This window comes from Malaya genurostris, chromosome 1 (genome assembly GCF_030247185.1).
Source record: "Malaya genurostris strain Urasoe2022 chromosome 1, Malgen_1.1, whole genome shotgun sequence".
Taxonomy (NCBI): Eukaryota; Metazoa; Arthropoda; class Insecta; order Diptera; family Culicidae; genus Malaya; species Malaya genurostris.
In genome coordinates, this window is record NC_080570.1 from 162,350,312 (window position 1) to 162,370,971 (window position 20,660).

Here is a 20,660-nt window from a genome sequence, read left to right on the forward strand (position 1 = left end):
ATCCAAATAAAATTCAGGAACCTTGTTTGGGAGTATATGACTTTTCATGTGCATTTTGTAGAAAACGGTGAGCCACCTACGAGAAAATTGAGTGAAATTATTCATCACACACACATTTGCCGATCTCGACGAACTGATTCGAATGGTATATGGGTGTTATGTTATCCAGTATTTATTGCTAGAGGTAGTTTAAAATAATATAATTATGGAACTGTTTTCAGCTCGAAAATGCTGCCATCTTTTCTATCATCTGGTTAACATATGCAATATTCGAACGATTATGTTGCCAAAAAAACGAACAGTGCCAAAATCGATCCATGGCAGAATGTCATGAAAAACGATGCTGTACACAGTTTGGTTTTGGTACTTAGAAACAATTGCATGCAACAGTACCAAAAATCGAGTTTCACTTTGCTCCGAACATCGCTTTATCATGAAGCTCATATAGCTCCTACTACTGAGGAGTGTATCGATAAGTAGTTAGCATCATTCAAACAGTTATTACTCTGAAATGGCTTAAATTTTTGCAGCGTGTTTTGCGATGACATGTTTGTTTACATGTCAATAACAGCTGCGCAATCGATTGGTTTCGGTACGGTTTATCGTTTCAATGATGAGTCGAATTGATCCGGAAACGCGAAAGAAAATTCTACACACTTGGTGCTCAGAAAGTGGTGTCACGTACAACGAAATTTCAAAACGGGTGAAAGTGCACCACACCAGTGTCAAAAATATTATCGAGAAGTTCGGTAAAATCCTTTACATGAAGGATTTGCCCCGATCCGGTAGGAAAACGGGTCCCAGCCAGCCCGGACAGGACTTAAAAGTGGTTTGGCCAAGCAGTTCAATACCAGCATCAGGATGATTCAACGGATCAAAGTTCGGAACTCCCTGAAAACGTACAAGAAACAGAAGGTGCCGAAAAAGTCCCTGGTACAGCAAGTTCAGGCCAAAACAAGAGCACGAAAACTGTATAACCGGATTCTACAGAATAAAGACAGATACATGCTGAACGACGACGAAACCTACGCCAAGGAACACTCTCGAGCGCTGCCCGGACCGCAATATTATACGAAATCGGTGTACCAGGACCTGGACGACGCTGACATCACGATGGCGATGGAAAAGTTTGGGCAGAAGGTGTTGGTCTGGCAAGCAATTTGTACCTGTGGTTTGCGGTCGTATATCCTTCGCGAAGGGCACAATTAACGCCAAGGTGTTCGAGGAAGAATGTTTGAAGAAGAGAATCCTGCCACTGTACCTAAAGCATAAGGCTCCTCCTCTCTTCTGGCCGGATTTGGCTTCAGCCCACTACGCCAACTCCGTTCTACTGTGGTTGTCAAAAAATAATGTACAATTCGTGGATAAGGACATCAACTCACCGAACTGCCCGGATCTTCGGCCAATTAAAAGGTATTGGGCAATTGTCAAGCGGCACTTTCGGAAGGAAGGTAGGTACAGTGTCCCAAAACATGCAGGAGTTCAAAAAAAAAACTGGACCGCTGCCACCAGGAAAGTCACAAAAGTAACTGTGCAGAATTTAATGAAGAATGTCAAGTCCAAAGTGCGAGCGTTTCACAGAAACTAGGATTTTCTTCAATATAATCAGTGAAATGCATAAAAATGTAATTTTTCTACAATATATCGAAAACTGATGTCAAAATATGTTTTTTTTTTGCTTTTTTATTCAATAATCAACTAACTACTTTTCGATACACTCCTTAGAAAAGCAAAAAGTCGCTCACACAGTGACAGATTTTGTAAAAGAAACCTGAAAATTTTGACATAAAAGTTCCTACAACTCAAAAAGTAAACATTCGATATCAAATCCATTGAATAGCGATCAGGGTGACGGGAAGACCATTCATTTTCGACTAATTTGATCAAAATCGGTCCAGTCTTGTCTGAGATCTCGACCTTTTTATTTACAGCACACATACACACACGGACATTTGCTCAGTTTGTCGAGCTGAATCAATTGGTGTGTGACTCGAAAAATTGTTCTAAAGTTTAGGTGAGTTCTATACCTGTTTTTTATATTTATAACATAGAAAATTTTGATTGTGATAAATTTTTTTATTTAACATTAAATTAAACTGAAAGTCATAATTATTCAAGAACCCAATGGAACACAATTCGTGAAGAGATTTCACAGAAAGCTCTGCCGCTGGTTGTTCGATATTTACAAAAAGTACTGAAAGAGAAAAAGTTTCTAGTTAGAAAAACTTATTTTCCTTGAAGAATCGTGGACTTATAGACCCAGAAAATTGGGAGAAAATTTCATCAAAATAAGAAATGGTGTTATTTGTACAGCGTAGGACTCAATTTGGATTTTTTCAGTATTTTATATGAAAATAGGACTTATTTTGTGAACGTATTTAGTGGATATTAGATGGAGGACTGCGCATTCGATGTGTCTCCGTCGTGTTTGAACTATGTAAACAATCTTTACGTAATAAACATGGTATTAGCAACAGTCTTACACCTTCTTCCATTCGTTTCGTGAAGGAATTAGAGAAAATATTCAAAACAGGAAAAAGTCAATAAGAAACAAAATCTGGAGTGATTTTGTTTCTTATTGACTGTGTGGTGTGAAAATTTAAAAATGCACACTGGTGAGTATAGCAAAGAAAGACGTAGTCCTACGTCAAAAAACAAAGTAGGCAAATGGACTTTTTGAGACCAAGTCTAAAACAGTCCTGGCAAATACGGAACAATATTGAGCATTACTAGCAAAACCGCCTGAATCGCGTATTCAGAACTATTGATCCAGTTCGTTTCACAAAAAAAAGTTGCTTGCATGGAACATGAATAGCATAACATTTTGGAATGATATCAATATATTATCCACTTGTACACACTTCATCTTCCATCTTGATAGATTAATAGTTTTATTTTTTTTCCTTGGAAAAGCCCTTCTCCGGTCTGTTCAAAAGCAGCGAAACATTCTTCCCAGCCCATTCAAGGATCCATCCGAGCGAATACCGTCTTTTGGCAGACACTGCAATTTCTATGCCCCCCTCCCTTATCCGTACTTATCACCGTTTTTCCGTTCCGGCCGAACCAAAAAGAAGAGAGCAGTTTCTCCCGTTTCCCTTCCAAGGAATGAAGCAGTAGTGATTCATCCCTTCATCCAAAAAGATTCAGTGCACACACGATGCCAACGGGAAAGATGACTTTTTGCTACACGACGGCCGCCAACGGAGAGGAAGGAAAAGCCCGTGCCAGCGCAGATTTATTGTCTCATTCTTCCTTCTCCTATCTCCTAGCTCGGCTGTCGTGGCTCGCATTGTTTCCCACTCACAACCGACGACGACGACGATGACGATGACGAGGAATGCTAGAAGAGGAAAATTTTACGATCAAACGCGCCATTTGATTATCTGTCGGTTGCTTGTTTGCTTACCCCGTTGCTATGAAGATGTGATTACTGTTAGCAGTTTAGCACGACGGGGAGCACCGCCACGCAATTCGCGTTCCCCTGGTTAACACAAAGGCCTACTAAGTGATTCTAGCTAGACAAACGGCGACCGGAAATATTTGTGACGTGTGTAGTTTGCATGTGATTTCCCATGCACGAAGGAAAAAAACATCAGCCTGCTTAGACGATGTTTTGAAAACTTGTCGTCGGTAATGTGCTGTTCAATTATGAATCTTTTCCCACAGGGAATAAAATATTGTTAGAATCGGACAATCGGACTTCAAAGCAAACGCGTTTCTGGTTGCAAACACTGCCAACCACTAGTTGCCGTGCGGTGAAACGTTTGTTCCAACCTAACAAAATCACAGTATTTCGGTTTTGATTTATTGCGTTCATTTCCCCGTACTCAGCGGAATGTCCATCATCAGAAAAAGTTAGACAGTCGCGTGTGGTTTTGGCGACCCACGATCGCACGGAAAACCATCGGTACAAAATCATAACACTAATTGCACAACCAAACGCGAGCCGCCGAGTCTGGTTCTGTTGTAATTCCATAATTGCAACTTGGTCTCACATGGGCAGAAAGCATGCATCGTTTGGTGGAACTTCGCGGAACAACTAGATTAATCCGAATTTACCGTGCACCGTGCGGGGCGTGACTGCATTCGAACGCGGTGCCACGGGGCGCCGTCGGAGGTCGGAAACTATTTGTTAATCACATTTGCATTAAACCAGGTCAAATCCTTCGGATGGTTTGTTCCCAGCAGGTCCCACGCATAATTATTCGTGAACAGAACCGCGAACCTGAACCAGAATTCTACCGGCACCGGCACCGAATAAGCTCTCTGCTTAGCTAGCATCCGGAAGCCTTGTTGATCCCATCAGGCAGGAACCGGCGGAGCGACCGAGACCCGATGAAAAACGGCACGTTCGTGCGGTTCGCGGATTTAATTTAATTCGACCTAATGATTGTGTTTTCATTAAAATGCTGCTCCTGTAATTAGAAATTATATTGTTGTCAGGACCCCCCTACCTACTCTCCGCTTTTCCGGTCTCTCCTTGAGGATTCGCTGTCTCAGTTGATAGATTTTCAATATTTTACTATTAATATTTCAAGCACAATTTTAGAATCTGTCTTAGACTTTTCGATTTTATTTGGAAACATTTATGATTCCAAATCCGGTTTTAACGATATAAAACTTTTTCCAATCGGGTTTAACGATATAAAACTGACTAGACGGAGCTAGGTTTGAGTTCTCACGGTATAAATGATTACACAACAAACGGCCCTTTTCAGGGCCAACATTTTTTTTTTTCATTTCGAACTATGAACTGTTTTTCTTTTTAACCAAATTGCTCTATAATAGAACAATTTCCATCATCAGCTCACCACCAGCCCCTCTCGTACACTTTTGTAGGCTATTTCTACACTCTCAGAACAATTGTAATTTACGATTGTCACGAATTGAAACATACCGTCATTTCTCCGGTGATGACCCATTATAACATCTGTTAACATGTAAAAATAATTTTCATGTCTATCGATGTAAACTTTTGCTAAGTTAAATGTGAATTTGAAAATTTAATTTATCTTTACAAGCTTTGAATAGCAAATTTTAAGTGAAATCCGATGCTCTTTTTATGTGCATCTATAAAAATGTAAATTAAAAAGATTTGTTTTAAATGTGTAGTTAGTATTCAATCGACACATCAGTAAAGACGTTGCATTTCGGTATAAAGCAAAAACTGTTTTGGAAAAAGCATTTGCCTAGCGGATTATATTGAACTGCTGGGTGGCATAGCGCTCGAACAAGAACTGTTATGCTCTAACGAGTCGAAGGCGAAACGTAGAGAAAAGTAAAGTTTGCAAAGCATTTATTTTATTCTCGATGACTCAAAAAAAAACTCAAAATGTCGAAAACTGAAAAAACTCAAGGACTCAGGAACTTCAAGAGCTCAAGAACTTAATAACTTATGAACTTAAAAACTCTAAAATCCTAGCAATCAAGAAATCAATAGTCGACACATAGAAACTTTAAGAACTCAAGAACGGAGAAACTCGATAACTTAAGAACTTCAATACTGGAGAAACTAGCAACTAACGAAACTCAGGAACTCAAAATCCCATGCAATCAAAAAAATTAATAATAATGAAATGAAAGGCTCAAGAACTCGCGAGATTAAGATTTCAAGAATTCAATTAGTGCAATTAGTTGAAAAACTCGAAAAATCAAAAACTAGTTGAATGTTCTAGGGCTAAAAAACTGAAGTTCCTAAAGAACTTAAAGAATTCAAAAACTCAAAAACCTCAGGGTACAAATTCTCTGAACTCCAAAAATCGAGAACACAAAAATCTAAGAAATCAATAAATAAAAAACTCAATAATTCGAGACCTTCAAAACTTTACAGCTTAAGAACTAAAAAACTGAAGAACTCGACAACTCAACAACTCGAGAAGTGGAGTTCTCGAGAACTCAAGAACTCAAGAGCTCTAGACTCTTGAAATTCAAAAGCTTAATAGCTTGAAAACTGATGAATTTAAGAAATCAGGAACTCAAAAACTCAAAAATTCAAAAACTCAAAACTCATGAGATTAAAGAGATTCAAGAGATTTAAGAAATTCAAGAGACCAAGAAAATCAAAAGACCAAAAGATTCAAGAGATTCCAGTGAAAGATTCAATAGCTTCAAGAGACCAAGAATCTTCAAGCTTCAAGAGAATTAAGAGATTCGAGAGATTCAAGATATTCAATAGATACTAGAAATTCAAGAGATTTCAGAGATTCAAGAGATTCAAGAGACTATGAGATTTAAGCGACTCGAGACATTCAATAGATTTAAGAGATTCTTGAGATTCAAAACATTCAGAGATTCAAGAGATCCATCAATTTAAAAGATTTGTGAGATTCAAGAGATTCTATAGCTTTAAGAAATTCAATAGATTCGAGAGATTCAAGAGATTCAGGAGATTCAAAAGATCCAAGAGATTCAAGAGATTTAAAAGATACAAAAGATTCAAAAGGTTCAGAAATTCAAGATATTTAAGAAATCCAAAAGATTCAAGATAGTCAAGAGATTCAAGAGTCTCAAAAGCTGAAGGAGCTTCGAGAGATTTAGAAGATTCATCAATCCCAGATGTTCAAGATATTCAAGAGATTCAAGAGATTCAAGACATTTAAGAAATTCAAGAGAGTCAAGAGATTCAAGAGATTTAAGAGATTCAAGAGATTCAATAAATTCAAGAGACCAAAAGATTAAAGAGATTCCAGTAAAAGATTCAATAGCTTCAAGAGACCATGAGAATTAAGAGATTCGAGAGATTCAAGATATTCAATAGATACCAGAAATTCAAGAGATTTCAGAGATTCAAGAGATTCAAGAGACCATGAGATTTAAGCGACTCGAGATATTCAACGGATTTAGAAGATTCAATAGATTCAAGAGATTTAAGAGATTCTTGATATTCAAAACATTCAGAGATTCAAGAGATTCATCAATTTAAAAGATTTGTGAGATTCAAGAGATTCTATAGCTTTAAGAAATTCAAGAAATTCAATAGATTCGAGAGATCCAAGAGATTCAGGAGATTCAAAAGATCTAAGAGATTCAAGAGATTTAAAAGATTCAAAAGATTCAAAAGGTTCAGGAATTCAAGATATTTAAGAAATCTAAGAGATTCAAGATAGTCAAGAGATTCAAGAGTCTCAAAAGCTGAAGGAGCTTCGAGAGATTTAAAAGATTCATCAATCCCAGATGTTCAAGATATTCAAGAGATTCAAGAGATTCAAGACATTTAAGAAATTCAAGAGATTCAAAAGATTCAAAAGATTCAAAAGATTCAAGAGATTCAAGAGATTCAAGAGATTCAAGAAATTCAAGAGACCAAAAGATTAAAGAGATTCAAGTGAAAGATTCAATAGCTTCAAGAGACCATGAGAATTAAGAGATTCGAGAGATTCAAGATATTCAATAGATACAAGAAATTCAAGAGATTTCAGAGATTCAAGAGACCATGAGATTTGAGCGACTCGAGATATTCAATGGATTTAGAAGATTCAATAGATTCAAGAGATTTTAGAGATTCTTGAGATTCAAAAGATTCAGAGATTCAAGAGATTCATCAATTTAAAAGATTCGAGAGATTCAAGAGATTGAAGAGATTCAAGAGATTCAATAGACCATGAGATTTAAGCGATTCGAAATATTCAATAGATTCAAGAGATTCATCAATTTAAAAGATTCGTGAGATTCAAGAGATTCCATAGCTTTAAGAAATTCAAGAAATTCAATAGATTCGAGAGATCCAAGAGATTCAAGAGATTCAATGAACCATGAGATTTAAGCGATTCGAGATATTCAATAGATTCAAGAGATTTAAGAGATTCTTGAGATTCGAAAGATTCAGAGATTCAAGAGATGCATCAATTTAAAAGATTCGAGAGATTCCAGAGATTCTATAGCTTTAAGAAATTCAATAGATTCGAGAGATCCAAGAGATTCAGGAGATTCAAAAGATCCAAGAGATTCAAGAGATTTAAAAGATTCAAAAGTTTCAGGAATTCAAGATATTTACGAAATTCAAGAGATTCAAGATATTCAAGAGATTCAAAAGTTGAAGGAGCTTCAAGAGATTTAAAAGATTCAGAGATCCAAGATATACAAGAGATTCATTAATCCCAGCTGTTCAAGATATTCAAGAGATTCAAGACATTGAAGAAATTCAAGAGATTCAAAGGATTCAAGAGATTCAATGGATTCAAGAGATTTAAGAGATTCAAGAGAATTAATAGTTTCAAAAGATCATGAGACATAGGAGATTTAAAAGACTCAAAAGATCCAAGAGGTTCAATAGATACGAGAAATTCAAGACATTCAAGAATTCTAGAACGTAAAAACTCAAAGATTCGAAAACCCCGAGGTTCATTACATAAATCTCGAAAAATTACGAACTTAACAATTTAAGAACTCAAAAGCTCGAAAACTAAACAAATCATGAAATATAAAAAACTTATAAACTCGAGAACTCCGAAACATCAATAGTAACTAACATCAAAGACTTGAAAACTCCATAACTTGAAAATTCAATAGCCCAAGAAGACAAAAAGACCTGAAGTTAGGAATTCAAGAAATTAAGAAAACAGAAACCAAAAACTTAACAGCTCTAACACTGTAGAACTAAGGAGCTCAAAAACTCAAACTTAAAAACACAAAAACCTTGAGGAACACTATAAAATTCAAGAACTTAAATACTACAAAGCTGAAAAACCTAATATTAAAAATTAACAGCTCAATTAATCAAGAATTCGAGAACTCCGAAACTCGAGAATTCAGGAAACTAACAGGTCAAGGAATCAAAGAACTAATCCATAAATTGCGAAATCGAGAAATCTTCAAAAACGAGTTTCGGTCCAAACTTCGTATTCGAAGTTGGCAGCGTCCTGTCAGATTAGTTGATATTCTATATTTTAATATTATGATATTCGAGTTCGATATTTATTTTTTTTCACTAATTAATTAAATTTCAAGATATGTAATTTTCAAATCAGACTGCAACGCTTTATTTATGTGCATCTTATAAGATGTAAAAACGCAAAATATATTCGGACGGTGAAAATCTTCTGGGAGGCTCAATGGCAGAGCACTTCTACTAATCGAAGAAGGTTTACCGGTTCATATTCAGTTTTAAGGGACTGTCTTTCTAGTTGTTTAATTCAGCTATCGTTTTCTATTTAAAATGAAGGGCTTTAGTACCGCAGTACCGTAGTACTTTTTTCATATTTTTTGCTTCGTCTTGAACTCATCAGTGCATTAGCAGTTCCCCATTTTGCTCCTAATATCGAGCCTTTTCGAGTGCAAGTTTGTTAATCAAACTCCGACAGATTGAGTTTAAATAGGTACATTATATTCAAACGGTGAGCATACGAACTAAATATAGTTATGATTCATCGATCCGGAATCGATTCAAGTATCAACAGTTTTCCAAATTAACTGAAAGCACATGCATAAATCTGTTTTGCAGCGATATTCGGTTTAGGCTGAATGATTGAGGTGGTTCACGAAAACCAGCAGCTTGTCTAGTCCAGCGACGTGTCCGTGTCAGTGTGTGTGTGTACTCCGCCTCCGGCTGACGAGGCGTTAAGTTTTTCCCTGAAAGCTAAATCTTGTTGAGGCGTTCAGAAACTAGCGGAGTGTTGCCAAATGTTTGGGTTTTGTGTTTTATAAAAAAATCCGTCGTCACACAGTTCAAGAACTGGAAAGATTTTCCCTAACAATAGCAACGGAAAACATTTTTTTTCAAAAAGTTGGCTCCACTGCCGGCATGCATCGGTTCAGACATAACGACGCAGTAGGCGCCGAAACACGCCTGATACTCGGTCGCCTGGGAACGTGTTTCGACCAGTCGGGCTCAGCTCGTAAGCCTCCGTGAATTCGTTAAGCTCGGCCAGCCAACTGACCGTTCTTCCCCTCCCCCTCCTGTCATTTTTGGCCTGGAATATTTGTTGCTATTTGCGGGTGTGTTTGGTTGAAAGAAAAAAGCATAAACCTTATCTAAACTGACGGAATACCATCACGTGTGAGATAATCGAAAATCGGCGAATCGACCAAGCGCCGAACATTGTTTGAACAGACGAAAATCAAAAAAAGCGAAAATCTGCGGAAAATCCAATAGACATCCGCCTCGGATTTCGGTTGGACCGGCAGTTCTATGAATCGCATTCATGATGAATTAATATTTTATTGATGTTTGCACCCGAACGCCCGGTCGCCGATCGGCGGTTTGCCCCTTTCCCAGGCCTGTATGTTGATTAGGATTTATTGGCATCGTTGATTGACACTGGGAACAGTGGGTGGTCGGCAGGGGGTGGAGAGAGCTTTCGGATTAGCATGTCTGCTGGTTGAGCATGATTCGATTTGACGGGTAGATCTCTCAGATAGCTTAAATCGTTCCAAGTACTTGAAAAACTACAAGGGAAAGTTCTATGGGGATAGTTGGAACCGGTGACGTAGGACTACTCAACTACTGTCAAAATCACTGCTAAAATTTGTTTTGAATATTTAGGCAGAATATAAATTTGAAATTTATCTAAATTATTTATAGTTGCCAACAGATCGGCTGAAAAGTTCGTATCGTTTCTATGAGAGGGCGCCACTAGAATTAAATCCATACCATTTTCAGTTAGTACCAACCTTCAAAAGATACGTGTATAATTTTGACAGCTGTCTGATTATTAGTTTGTGAGATATTGCATTTTGAGTGAAGCTACTTTTGTTATTGTGAAAAAAAAAATGGAAAAAAAAGGAATTTCGTGTGTTGATGAAACACTACATTTTGATGAAAAAAAGTGCCGCCGATACCAAAAAATGGCTTGATGAGTGTTATCCAGACTCTGCACCGGGCGAAGCAACAATTCGTAAGTGGTTTGCAAAATTTCGTACTGGTCATATGAGCACCGAAGACGATGAACGCAGTGGACGTCCAAAAGAGGCTGTTACCGATGAAAACGTGAAAAAAATCCACAAAATGATTTTCAATGACCGTAAAGTGAAGTTGATCGAGATAGCTGACACCCTAAAGATATCAAAGGAACGTGTTGGACATATTATTCACGAATATTTGGATATGAGAAAGCTTTGTGCAAAATGGGTGCTGCGTGAGCTCACAATCGATCAAAAACAACAACGAATTGATGATTCTGAGCAGTGTTTGGAGCTGTTATATTGAAATAAAACCGATTTTTTTCGTCGATATATAACAATGGACGAAACATGGCTCCATCACTTCACTCCGGAGTCCAATCGACAGTCAGCTGAGTGGACTGCACGCGATGAACCGAACCCAAAGCTTGGAAAGACTCAACAATCGGCCGGTAAGGTTTTGGCGTCTGTATTTTGGGATTCGCATGGTATAATTTTCATCGACTACCTTGAAAAGGGAAAAACCATCAACAGTGACTATTATACAGCGTTATTAGAACGTTTGAAGGACGAAATTAAAAAAAACGGCCTTATTTGAAGAAGAACAAAGTTTTGTTTCATCCAGACAATGCACCGTGTCACAAGTCGATGAAAACCATGCTGAAATTGAACCAATTGAGCTTCGAATTGGTCCCTCATCCACCGTATTCTCCAGATTTGGCCCCCAGTGACTTTTTCCTGTTCTCAGACTTCAAGAGAGTGCTCGCTGGTAAAAAATTTAGAAGCAATGAAGAGGTAATCGCTCAAACTGAGGCCTATTTTGAGGCAAAGGACAAATCGTACTACAAAAATGGTATCGAAAAGTTGGAAGATTGCTATAATCGCCGTATCGCCTCTGATGGCAATTATGTTGAATAATAAAAACGAATTTTGGCAAAAAAAATGTGTGTTTCTATTAAACGATACGAACTTTTCAGCCGAACTGTTACATTGTTAAAAACACTTCTAAAATGAAACAAATACTTTTTGACATTTCACTCAGTAATACCCCATCGATGCAAACATGTGGTAATTGGATGGAGCCAGGTCCGGTGAGTAAGCAGCATGGGCAATAACTTCCCAGTTGCACGACTCAACTCAATATTAGTGGCTCAAGTGCGATCTGGTGGTGCGTTTTCATCAAGAAAAACCACCTTATGTTGCCTGACCTCATATTTTGAATATTTTCTAGCTGTATAGTACGATTCAAATCGACCAATTGTTATTGGTATCATTCATCGTGCACCTTTCCACCTTATTTTCGAAGCGATCTGGCTTTACAATCTGGCAGTAACAAAAACTCGGCACAAAAAAGACTTCTTTTTGTACCTGCAGAGAAGCATTTCTCTCTACCTATCAGTCAATTCATGCGGAGCCCATCTTCCGACCTTCAAAATCTTTCCCATGGTTTTCAAACGCAAAGTAGTGATTGGCTGAGTCACATTAAATTGTTCTGCGATTTATTGCGTTTGACCATCATCTTCGTCCAACAATGTTTGCAACCACCTGGCGTATTCAAACTTCTAAGGGCTAAGCCGATGCCTTTCATGCAGCCCACCTGGGTACGATTTCCGAATGACCTTAAGGTTACAACCTCTATAATCTAAACAAAAAAAATCACAACTAAATATCCTTAGAGTTTGGAAATGATGCTTTGCCGAGTCGTAATTGGTTTTGAAATGTATAAACGGTTACGGTTCCGTTCCACGGGGATGATTGTAGAACTGAAAAATAGTGTTTGAAGCAATATTTTTTTCAAGAATCTAAAAATGCGAAACGTTGGCCGAGATAACTGAAATTTTAACAAGTTTTAGGTGAATTTCAAAAACTTCGGTAACGTTATATCGTGATCGTGATTTATTTTTTACATTTTTGTTGTCGAGGCGATGTCCAGCAGTTTCTTATTTCAACAAACAATTTTTAATCGATAGCGAAATTCGACGGCGCTCTCTCATGCGGTGAATTACTATTTGGTACTGGCAAAGATACCGAAGGTATTTGAATGTTTTCTTGTTTTCAATCGTTCTTCAGCAGGAAGAGTCTATAACATATAACTTCATGTTAGTCAATTATAAATACTAATGGTTCATAGTTCTAGTGTAATAGAAATCAACAACAATAAAGATTGAATCAAATTATGAAGTATACAATCAATATAGTTTCTTTTTTACAAGCCAACAAAACGTGTGGTAAGCCCACTGCGCTCAATCATTGAAATTATTCCCGGTTTCTATGTGTCGGTTTTGCCTGTCATGCTTCGTTCAGCATAAACGGTTAAAATTTTGCGAGCATTTTTGCCTTTCTCATATAGAAAGGCTATGCAATCGCTGTGAAAACCGACTTTACAACCGAGACCCAGACCATTCGACTCAGTTCGTCAAGATCACAAAATGTCTCTGTTTGTAAGTGACAAAGAATGTCACTTAATTTTCTCAGAGATGACTGAACCGATTTTCACAAACTCAAATTCAAATGAAAGGTCCCATAAAAAGTTCCTGAGTTTTATTTGGATCAGACTTCCGGTTCCGGTATTACGAGGAAATATGTGCAAATTTATTAGAAAAATGTGCACTCAATTTTCTCGGAAATTTCTTCACCGACTTTCACAAACTAAGGAGCAAATGAAAGGCCTTAAAATTCTTTACAAAGTCCCAGAGAAGTTGATCCAGATTAGACTTCCGGTTCCGGTATTACAGTGCGATTAGTGAACATTTTCAATGTCATGAGTATTTTTTCACAAGCGATGGCGAATTTTTATAAAACTGACTGCTAAAATCGTCTAGTTGGCAGATCTTGTTATATAAAACTGCTTTGGGACTACTAGTTCCCGGTTTCCGCTTCCGGCAGCACCGCTAATAGTGAAGAAAATCTCCAAAAACGGAACTCTCTTCGATTTCTCAGCAACGGCGAATCATGATTCAAATCAAAGCTCCCATTTGCCCTTAAATATACTGGCCAAATTTCATCCTGATCCGACTTCCGGTTTCGAAGTTATAGAGCGCGGAGTGTCAAAACATTCAAATCGTCATTCAAAATGACGATGCAAAACTAGTACGCGACGGTACGTGCGGTTTTGCTCCGTTCGCAGCGTGCTTTGTTCAATTTCTTATAGCAGGGTTGCCACATTGAAATTGATATTTTTCAAGCGAAAAAAAATGTAAATTTCTAATTCTTTTAGTCAATTTGTATCTACTTGTTAGTGTTATTACAAGATCATGATAACTATGCTTTTCTATGAAAGTATACTTATCGCCTTTCTCATATAGAAAGTTTATCCTATCATTTGAATTATTGACTAGTGAAAATTGGCCCAGAGGGTGTTCTATATCAGTTCATCATGTGTCAAATATTGTCACTCATAGAATAAAAAAATCTCGTAGTCCCACAATTGAATTGCTATTGAATTTCACACCGTCATTTAGAGCGACGGTGCAAAAAAGGGTCAAATTCCTCTAGATTTGGCTTAAAACTGATTACTTAATAATCAAACCGACTTCGGCTATACCGGTTCTAAGTTCCCGGTTCCAGAAGTACCGGAAATAGTGGTCAAAATGTTGAAAGCGAGACTCACTCAATTTTCTCAGAGATGATTTGATCGATTTCCACAATTTTAGGCTCAAACAAAAGTTCCAATAGTCTCATAGGCTGCTGTTTAATGTCATCCGGATCCGACTTCCGATTCCAGAGTTATATGGTAAAGTGTGTTTATTCATTTAGTGCGACAATGCAAAATGAAGAAAAAAATTTTATGAACTCGACATAACTGTTTACTAATTGAAAAGGTTATATTAGTTAAAAAACCAAAGAAAGTTTCTTATTTTGTTCAAGATTGAAAAAAAATTTCTTCACACAATTTTCTAGTGATATTTTTGAAAATATAAGTAATATGAAAAAGGCATCACTACATCACTAGGTGGATTAAAAAAGTTTTTTGGACTACATTTCACCTTAAGACATCATTTGTAAAATCTGCTCATAAATCCAGTTTCATTGGATTCATAGCTGACTTTAACTTTAACTGATGAGTCAAAGACGAAACGTAAAAATAATGAAAACGGTTATGTGCCCTAGCACAAAATTTGGCTAACCCCTAAATGAACTTTAACTTGTTTTCGATAAAAAGACACTGGAAGAAAAATATATGTTTAAGCAAGAGAACATTTTTGTTATAATACCTTAATTATTTTCCTTCAAAACTTCAAAATTCCACCTTGCAAAGTATGACACTATATCACCAATCTTTAAACAAAATTTCATCGAAATGTTTTATTTTGTAAATCGATATCATATTTTAAAAAGTTAGTAATCTTAGCTGGTATGTGGATTTTTTGTTCAGTAATTTTATTCAAAAATTTTTCCGGTTTTCGAAAAATAAGTAGCACGACAAATTTTTATAAAATTTGTCATTTTTCGTCTATAGCCAAAAACCTGCTTTGATTCACCTAGTGGGGCTAGAATGCCATTCTCATATAACTTACGTCTTCATCAATATTAGAAAAAAGGTTCTTCAAAAGACTTTTTTTTTAAATTTCGAATAAGAACAAAAAAGTTTGTTTGGGCATACATCAGCAAAACCTTTTCAATTTTTAGCTTGTTTGATCCAAGTTAATAGAAATTGTTCATTTTTTGCATTTTCGCTCTAAAAAAATAAAATTTGCTGTTCCGGAACCGGAAATGAGATCCGAAGAAAGGTCAACCGCTGTGTACTTTTATAGACGTTAATCCTTTCATTTGAAGTTTTCATTTCAAGTTTCCCTTTGGAGCTTTCGATCACCATTTCCGGTACTTCCGAAACCGGGAACTGGGAACCGGTGTACACTAAGGTCTTTTTTATGCGTTTTTTTATGCGACTTTTTTATGCGAATTTTCAGAGTTATGCGGTTTTTTTTATGCGAAGTTTCAGAGTTATGCGATTTTTTTATGCGAATTTTCAGAGTTATGCGGGTTTTTTTTTTATGTGGTTTTTTTATGCGGTATGTAAACTCGCATAAGAAAAGACTTCAGTGTATATCTAAAATCGGTTTTCACAGTGATTGCATAGCTTTTCTATATAAGATAGGCCAAAATGGTAGAAGGTTTGTCCCCTTTTCAAAAGACTGTCTCGACCAATCTTGGAAAAACAATTTATTCAAAGTGACTTTTTGTGACAAAGCCTACATGTTCAGAATGTTTCATTAAAATCTGAATACGATTTGGCACGAAATTCGTCTATTATAAATTCGCATCCCTATTTAGCAAACAAAGTTCTAGTCCTACGTCAAATCAGAATCAATTTTTGAACGCTGCTGCCATCGCTAATTTAGTGACATCGCAGCAGGCCATCAATCTTTACCCGTTAGTTTGGCAGTTAGTGTGCCAAACGGTGCCGTTTGGTCGCGAGGTCAGCTCGACTGCATCATCAGAGGAAGCGAAAAAGAAACTCCTCCAGCGAGTATAGCCGCATTTCGTAAATACAGAAAGGAAAGACGATAGTGTGTGTGTGTTTTTTTTTCGGTATCCTATCATCGGTAGTTCCAATTTCTCACTCTAGGAAGCAAGATTCTAGACAAGTTCTGGCGCCAAGTGGCTGCCTCCCGAAGAAGGATGCTCAGCGTCAGCAGTTTTTTTTTTCTATTTCTTCCCTATATGGGCGCCCTTTCCCCGTCAGTATCGTGTGCCAAACAATAACATCCATCCTCGACGGGGTTTTGGATCGCAGAGCAGGTCGCTATAATGTAGCGCTCTTCAGTCGAGTGAAGCTAAAAATTTATGAGGAAAAATATTTCGGCGTCAGAACGTCTGGCGCCATGATTATTTTATTACGAAGCACTGTTGGCAAAAGTCGAAACCAGGCGGACGCTCGTTCTTCTTGGCCACTGCCGGCGACTGGTTGGTTCTTATCTGGGTTGTTTGTTCTTTCTTTTATATTTTCACTCGATTGGGGAAGGGAACCGAAAGGAAAATATTTCATACACTTCGCCTGCGATCAATGCTGGAAAAACTGTGAATCTTGACCAACTATGATTGGAGCCTTTGTGCGGGATGGCCGAATGTTTCCGCGGAAATTCGCAATTTTCGCAACTGTCTACGAGGTGACATCTCTATCCGGGAAGATCTGCGCTTGCTTTGATCAGCACGTAGTTCAAAAGAATTTCGCTGTGTGCTAGAAGTAGTAGTAGTAGTAGTAGGTAGTAGATGGGGTTTGTTCTGCACCATTAGATAACTCAATTTCTCGAGTTGGAGCCGAAGTAGTGTGATTTTTTGTTTGTTTGTTTCTGTTTCGCTGTGGAATTCAGACATGTGTGATGCAACCGTGATACGGCTAGCTGCATTCCAAGTTCACTCGCTTGCTTTGATTGGATTAAAATATTTTATTCATGTAATTCAACTCATTCGTTTAGTCGGAAACATGCTACCGAGTGGTGTCAGTCCGCCTCGGAGCACTCATTTTTGCTCCGGTAATCTGAGGTGTGTGTGTGTGTGCTGAAAGATTTGCGTCCGATTGTGCAGCTGATGGAATTTTACTAATGATTTTTTTTTCTGTCTCCTTCTGCTTCTATTTACCTTTACAGAAATCAAGGCCAGTTGGGAGGAATGGTGGACGTACGACGGGATTTCAGGTGAGTTTAAATTGTCTTGAACTAAATGCTTGAACCAACATTTTTTAGCTTGGAAATCCATTTATTCTTCTTTTCTTATTCCGACTTTACTTCTTTAGAATGTTTCCGAAGCGCTTGCTTCATGATAGCCCTGTACTTCTTAATTTGGCCGTAGTTCTTATGTGTTCGGGGAACTGAAATCCTTCGACACAAAGTGGACCTCTCAAAATATCTTTCGAAAAATGGCACAAAGCCAAATCCAGCCATGAATGGGAACGTACACGGAAAGAAATCCATTAGCGTTGTCATGATTAAAAAGTCACGAACTAAATCATTTTTCTAACGAAGCCAGGGCAGTTATTCACGATTTCAAGACTCTCGGAATGTTTTTAATTCGAAACTCAAAACTGCATTTTTTTCTCGGATATTAATAATTTACCTCCGGACACATTGGATCGCAGGCACTATATTTTTTTTCATTTTGATGTGAATACGTCTTACTTTATTTTGGGGCATCTTTTGAAAATGTACCCTTTGGGAGAGTGAAAAGTTTTTGATCGTGAATTCGTTTTATTAAGCTTTTGAACCTATTTTTTTTCACCGTCATCGGAGATATGATCTGCAAATCAGCAATTCGAAATAAAAATGTTTAAGTAAAAATTTGTTTTAATCCACCTAAGACTTGTGATGATGCCATATAGTCTGAGATCATTTACATTTCTACTTTAAATGACGATAATTCACTGCATAGAGTAGCACAGCCGATTCGTGGAGAACTGGAAATCATCTTCGAAATTTATAGGTCATAATACCACATGGGCTGAAAAGTCCCGGGCCTAACAAAGAGAACACGATTTTTTTCGGTTCAAAATTAACTTTATTCACCAACGTAACCTCCATCAAGAGCAACGCAATCATTCCAGCGCCGCGGTAACATTTTATTACTATTTGTTTAGAACGGATAGTCTTGTGTCTCGAAATAGGCTTCAGTTTCAGCGATAACCTCTTTATTTGTGCGAAATTTCTTACTGGCGAGCATTTTTTTCAGGTCTGCGAACAGCCGGTAGTAGCTGGGAGCCAAACCTGGCGAATACGGTGGATGTGGGAGCAATTCGAAGTTCAATTCATGTAGTTTTGCCAATGTTGTGATTGACGGCGCGTTGTCTTGATGAAACCAATTTTTTTTCTTTGTCATACGCGATCTTTTTCATCGAAAGAATCTTGCTCCTGTATTTTCTTTTTCCGGTCGTCCAGTACAATTTTATGTATTATTATTATTGTCATGTTTTTACCGCGATTTCATCCTCTATTTTATGTGGTATTGACTTTGTTCTGCTTCTTGGGACTTGCCGCTGTGTGCTTTATCGCTTTATGTAACGCTTGTAAATTACACACGAGTAACGCTTGTAACGCCATAACTCAGAAAAAAAATTACGTATGTAGCGCTGCGTAACGCCTATAACTTACATAAAAAAGGCATGTGACGATTCGTAACGCCTTTAACCTAAAAAAATAACACTCGCATAAACCTATAATTTACTAAAAGGTAACGTAACGCTCCGTAACGCCTTTAACTTACTGAAAAGTTGCGCATGTAATGCTTCGTAACGTCTATTACGCACACAAAAGTAAAGTATGTAACGCTTCGTAACGCTTATGATTCATAAAAAGTAACGTATATAACACCTGTAATTTACAAAAAAGTATCGCATGTTACGCTTCGTAACGTCTATAACTTATAAAAAAGTAACACATATAACGCTTCATAACGTCTATAACCTACAAAAAGTTACACATGTAACTCTTCGTAGCGTCTATAATTTACAAAAAAGTAGCACATGTAACGCTCCGTAACGCCTATAACAGACTAAAAAGTAACTCATATAACCCTTCGTAACGCCTATAACTTACAAAAAAGTAACGCATGTAACGCTTCATAACGTCTATAACTTACCAAAAAGTAACGCATGTAACGCTTAGTAACGCCTATGATTCATAAAAAAGTAACGCATTTAACGCTTCGTAACGCCTATAACTCACGAAAAAGTAACGTATGTAACGCTTTGTAACGCCTAAGATTCATACAAAAGTAACGCATATAACGCCTGTAACTTACAAAACAGTATCGCGTGTTACGCTTCGTAACGTCTATAATTTACAAAAAAAAGTAGCACATGTAACGCTCTGTAACGCCTATAACTTACTAGAAAGTAACGCATGTAGCGCTTCGTACCGCCAATGCTTCATGAAAAAGTAACTCGTGTAACGCTGCGTAACGCCTATAACTTACAAAAAAGTAACTCATGTAACGCTTACATCTTACAAAAAAATAACGCATGCTATGCATCGTAACGCCTGTAACTTACTAAAAAGTAACGTATGTAACACTTCGTAACATCTATGTTTCATTAAAAAGTAACGCTTCGTAACGCCTATAACTTACTTCAAAGTTTTTAACTTTCATAATTTCCACAAAATAATTCATGATTTGTAAACTTCTAGCTTCTTTAACTTAACGTAACGCTTCCCATTTCGAGTGAAACGCTTCGTCAAATGGAACATTTTTCCATATTGGGGACGGATATAGCGTAATGGTTAAGTCGATGCCTTTTCATGCATCCCGCCTGGGTTCGATTCCCAACCCCGCACGTAGGCTTTTCTTTTTCTATTCCGAAGAGACGAATGACCTTAAGGTTAAAACCTCTATAATCGGAACAACAAAAAATTCCATAGTTCCACCTTTACTCAGGCGTTGACTTAGATAGGCCTCAAAAAAAACTTTGTAATGTGTATAGCCTCAAAAAATACTATTTTATGTATTATTTTTTGTCAATTTTGAGTCTTTCTATTCGTAATTTTCAAGCATTTTTGAGTCCTTATCTTCAACGTCAAAATCACTGCTTTCGATCTCTCAAATCACTAACGGCGGTAGCCCAAAAGCCCATCGAAAATTCTAGCATTCCAGTCTTCACGAATAAAACACAACAGAAACAATCGATTCACCTCTGGTTCGAATGTTTAAATCCGTGATCACGTGGTGAGTTTGTGTGTGTGTATGAGTGTGTGACAGTTTGGATCTAGTGACCCGAGCTGCTGGAGTGGCCACTCGAAGTCATTTGCACGGTTGCTCTGTTGTTTTGTTTGTGTATTTTATTTTTCTGGGTCGGCCACCATCGGAGCTGGCCATGAGGAATGATGAGTGTGTTG

At 37.4% G+C, this 20,660-nt stretch overlaps 1 protein-coding gene across 6 annotated transcripts in view; it reads left to right on the forward strand.

Annotated features, from left to right (window-relative positions):
- LOC131426560 (carbonic anhydrase-related protein 10) overlaps positions 1–20,660 on the forward strand; it is a 211,287-nt gene that overhangs the window by 168,595 nt on the left and 22,032 nt on the right. For all 6 annotated transcript variants that reach the window (XM_058589398.1, XM_058589396.1, XM_058589397.1 and 3 more), the window contains one exon: positions 17,427–17,474. In XM_058589398.1, the coding sequence (XP_058445381.1) occupies positions 17,427–17,474 (48 nt within the window). The remainder of the gene's footprint in view (positions 1–17,426; positions 17,475–20,660) is intronic.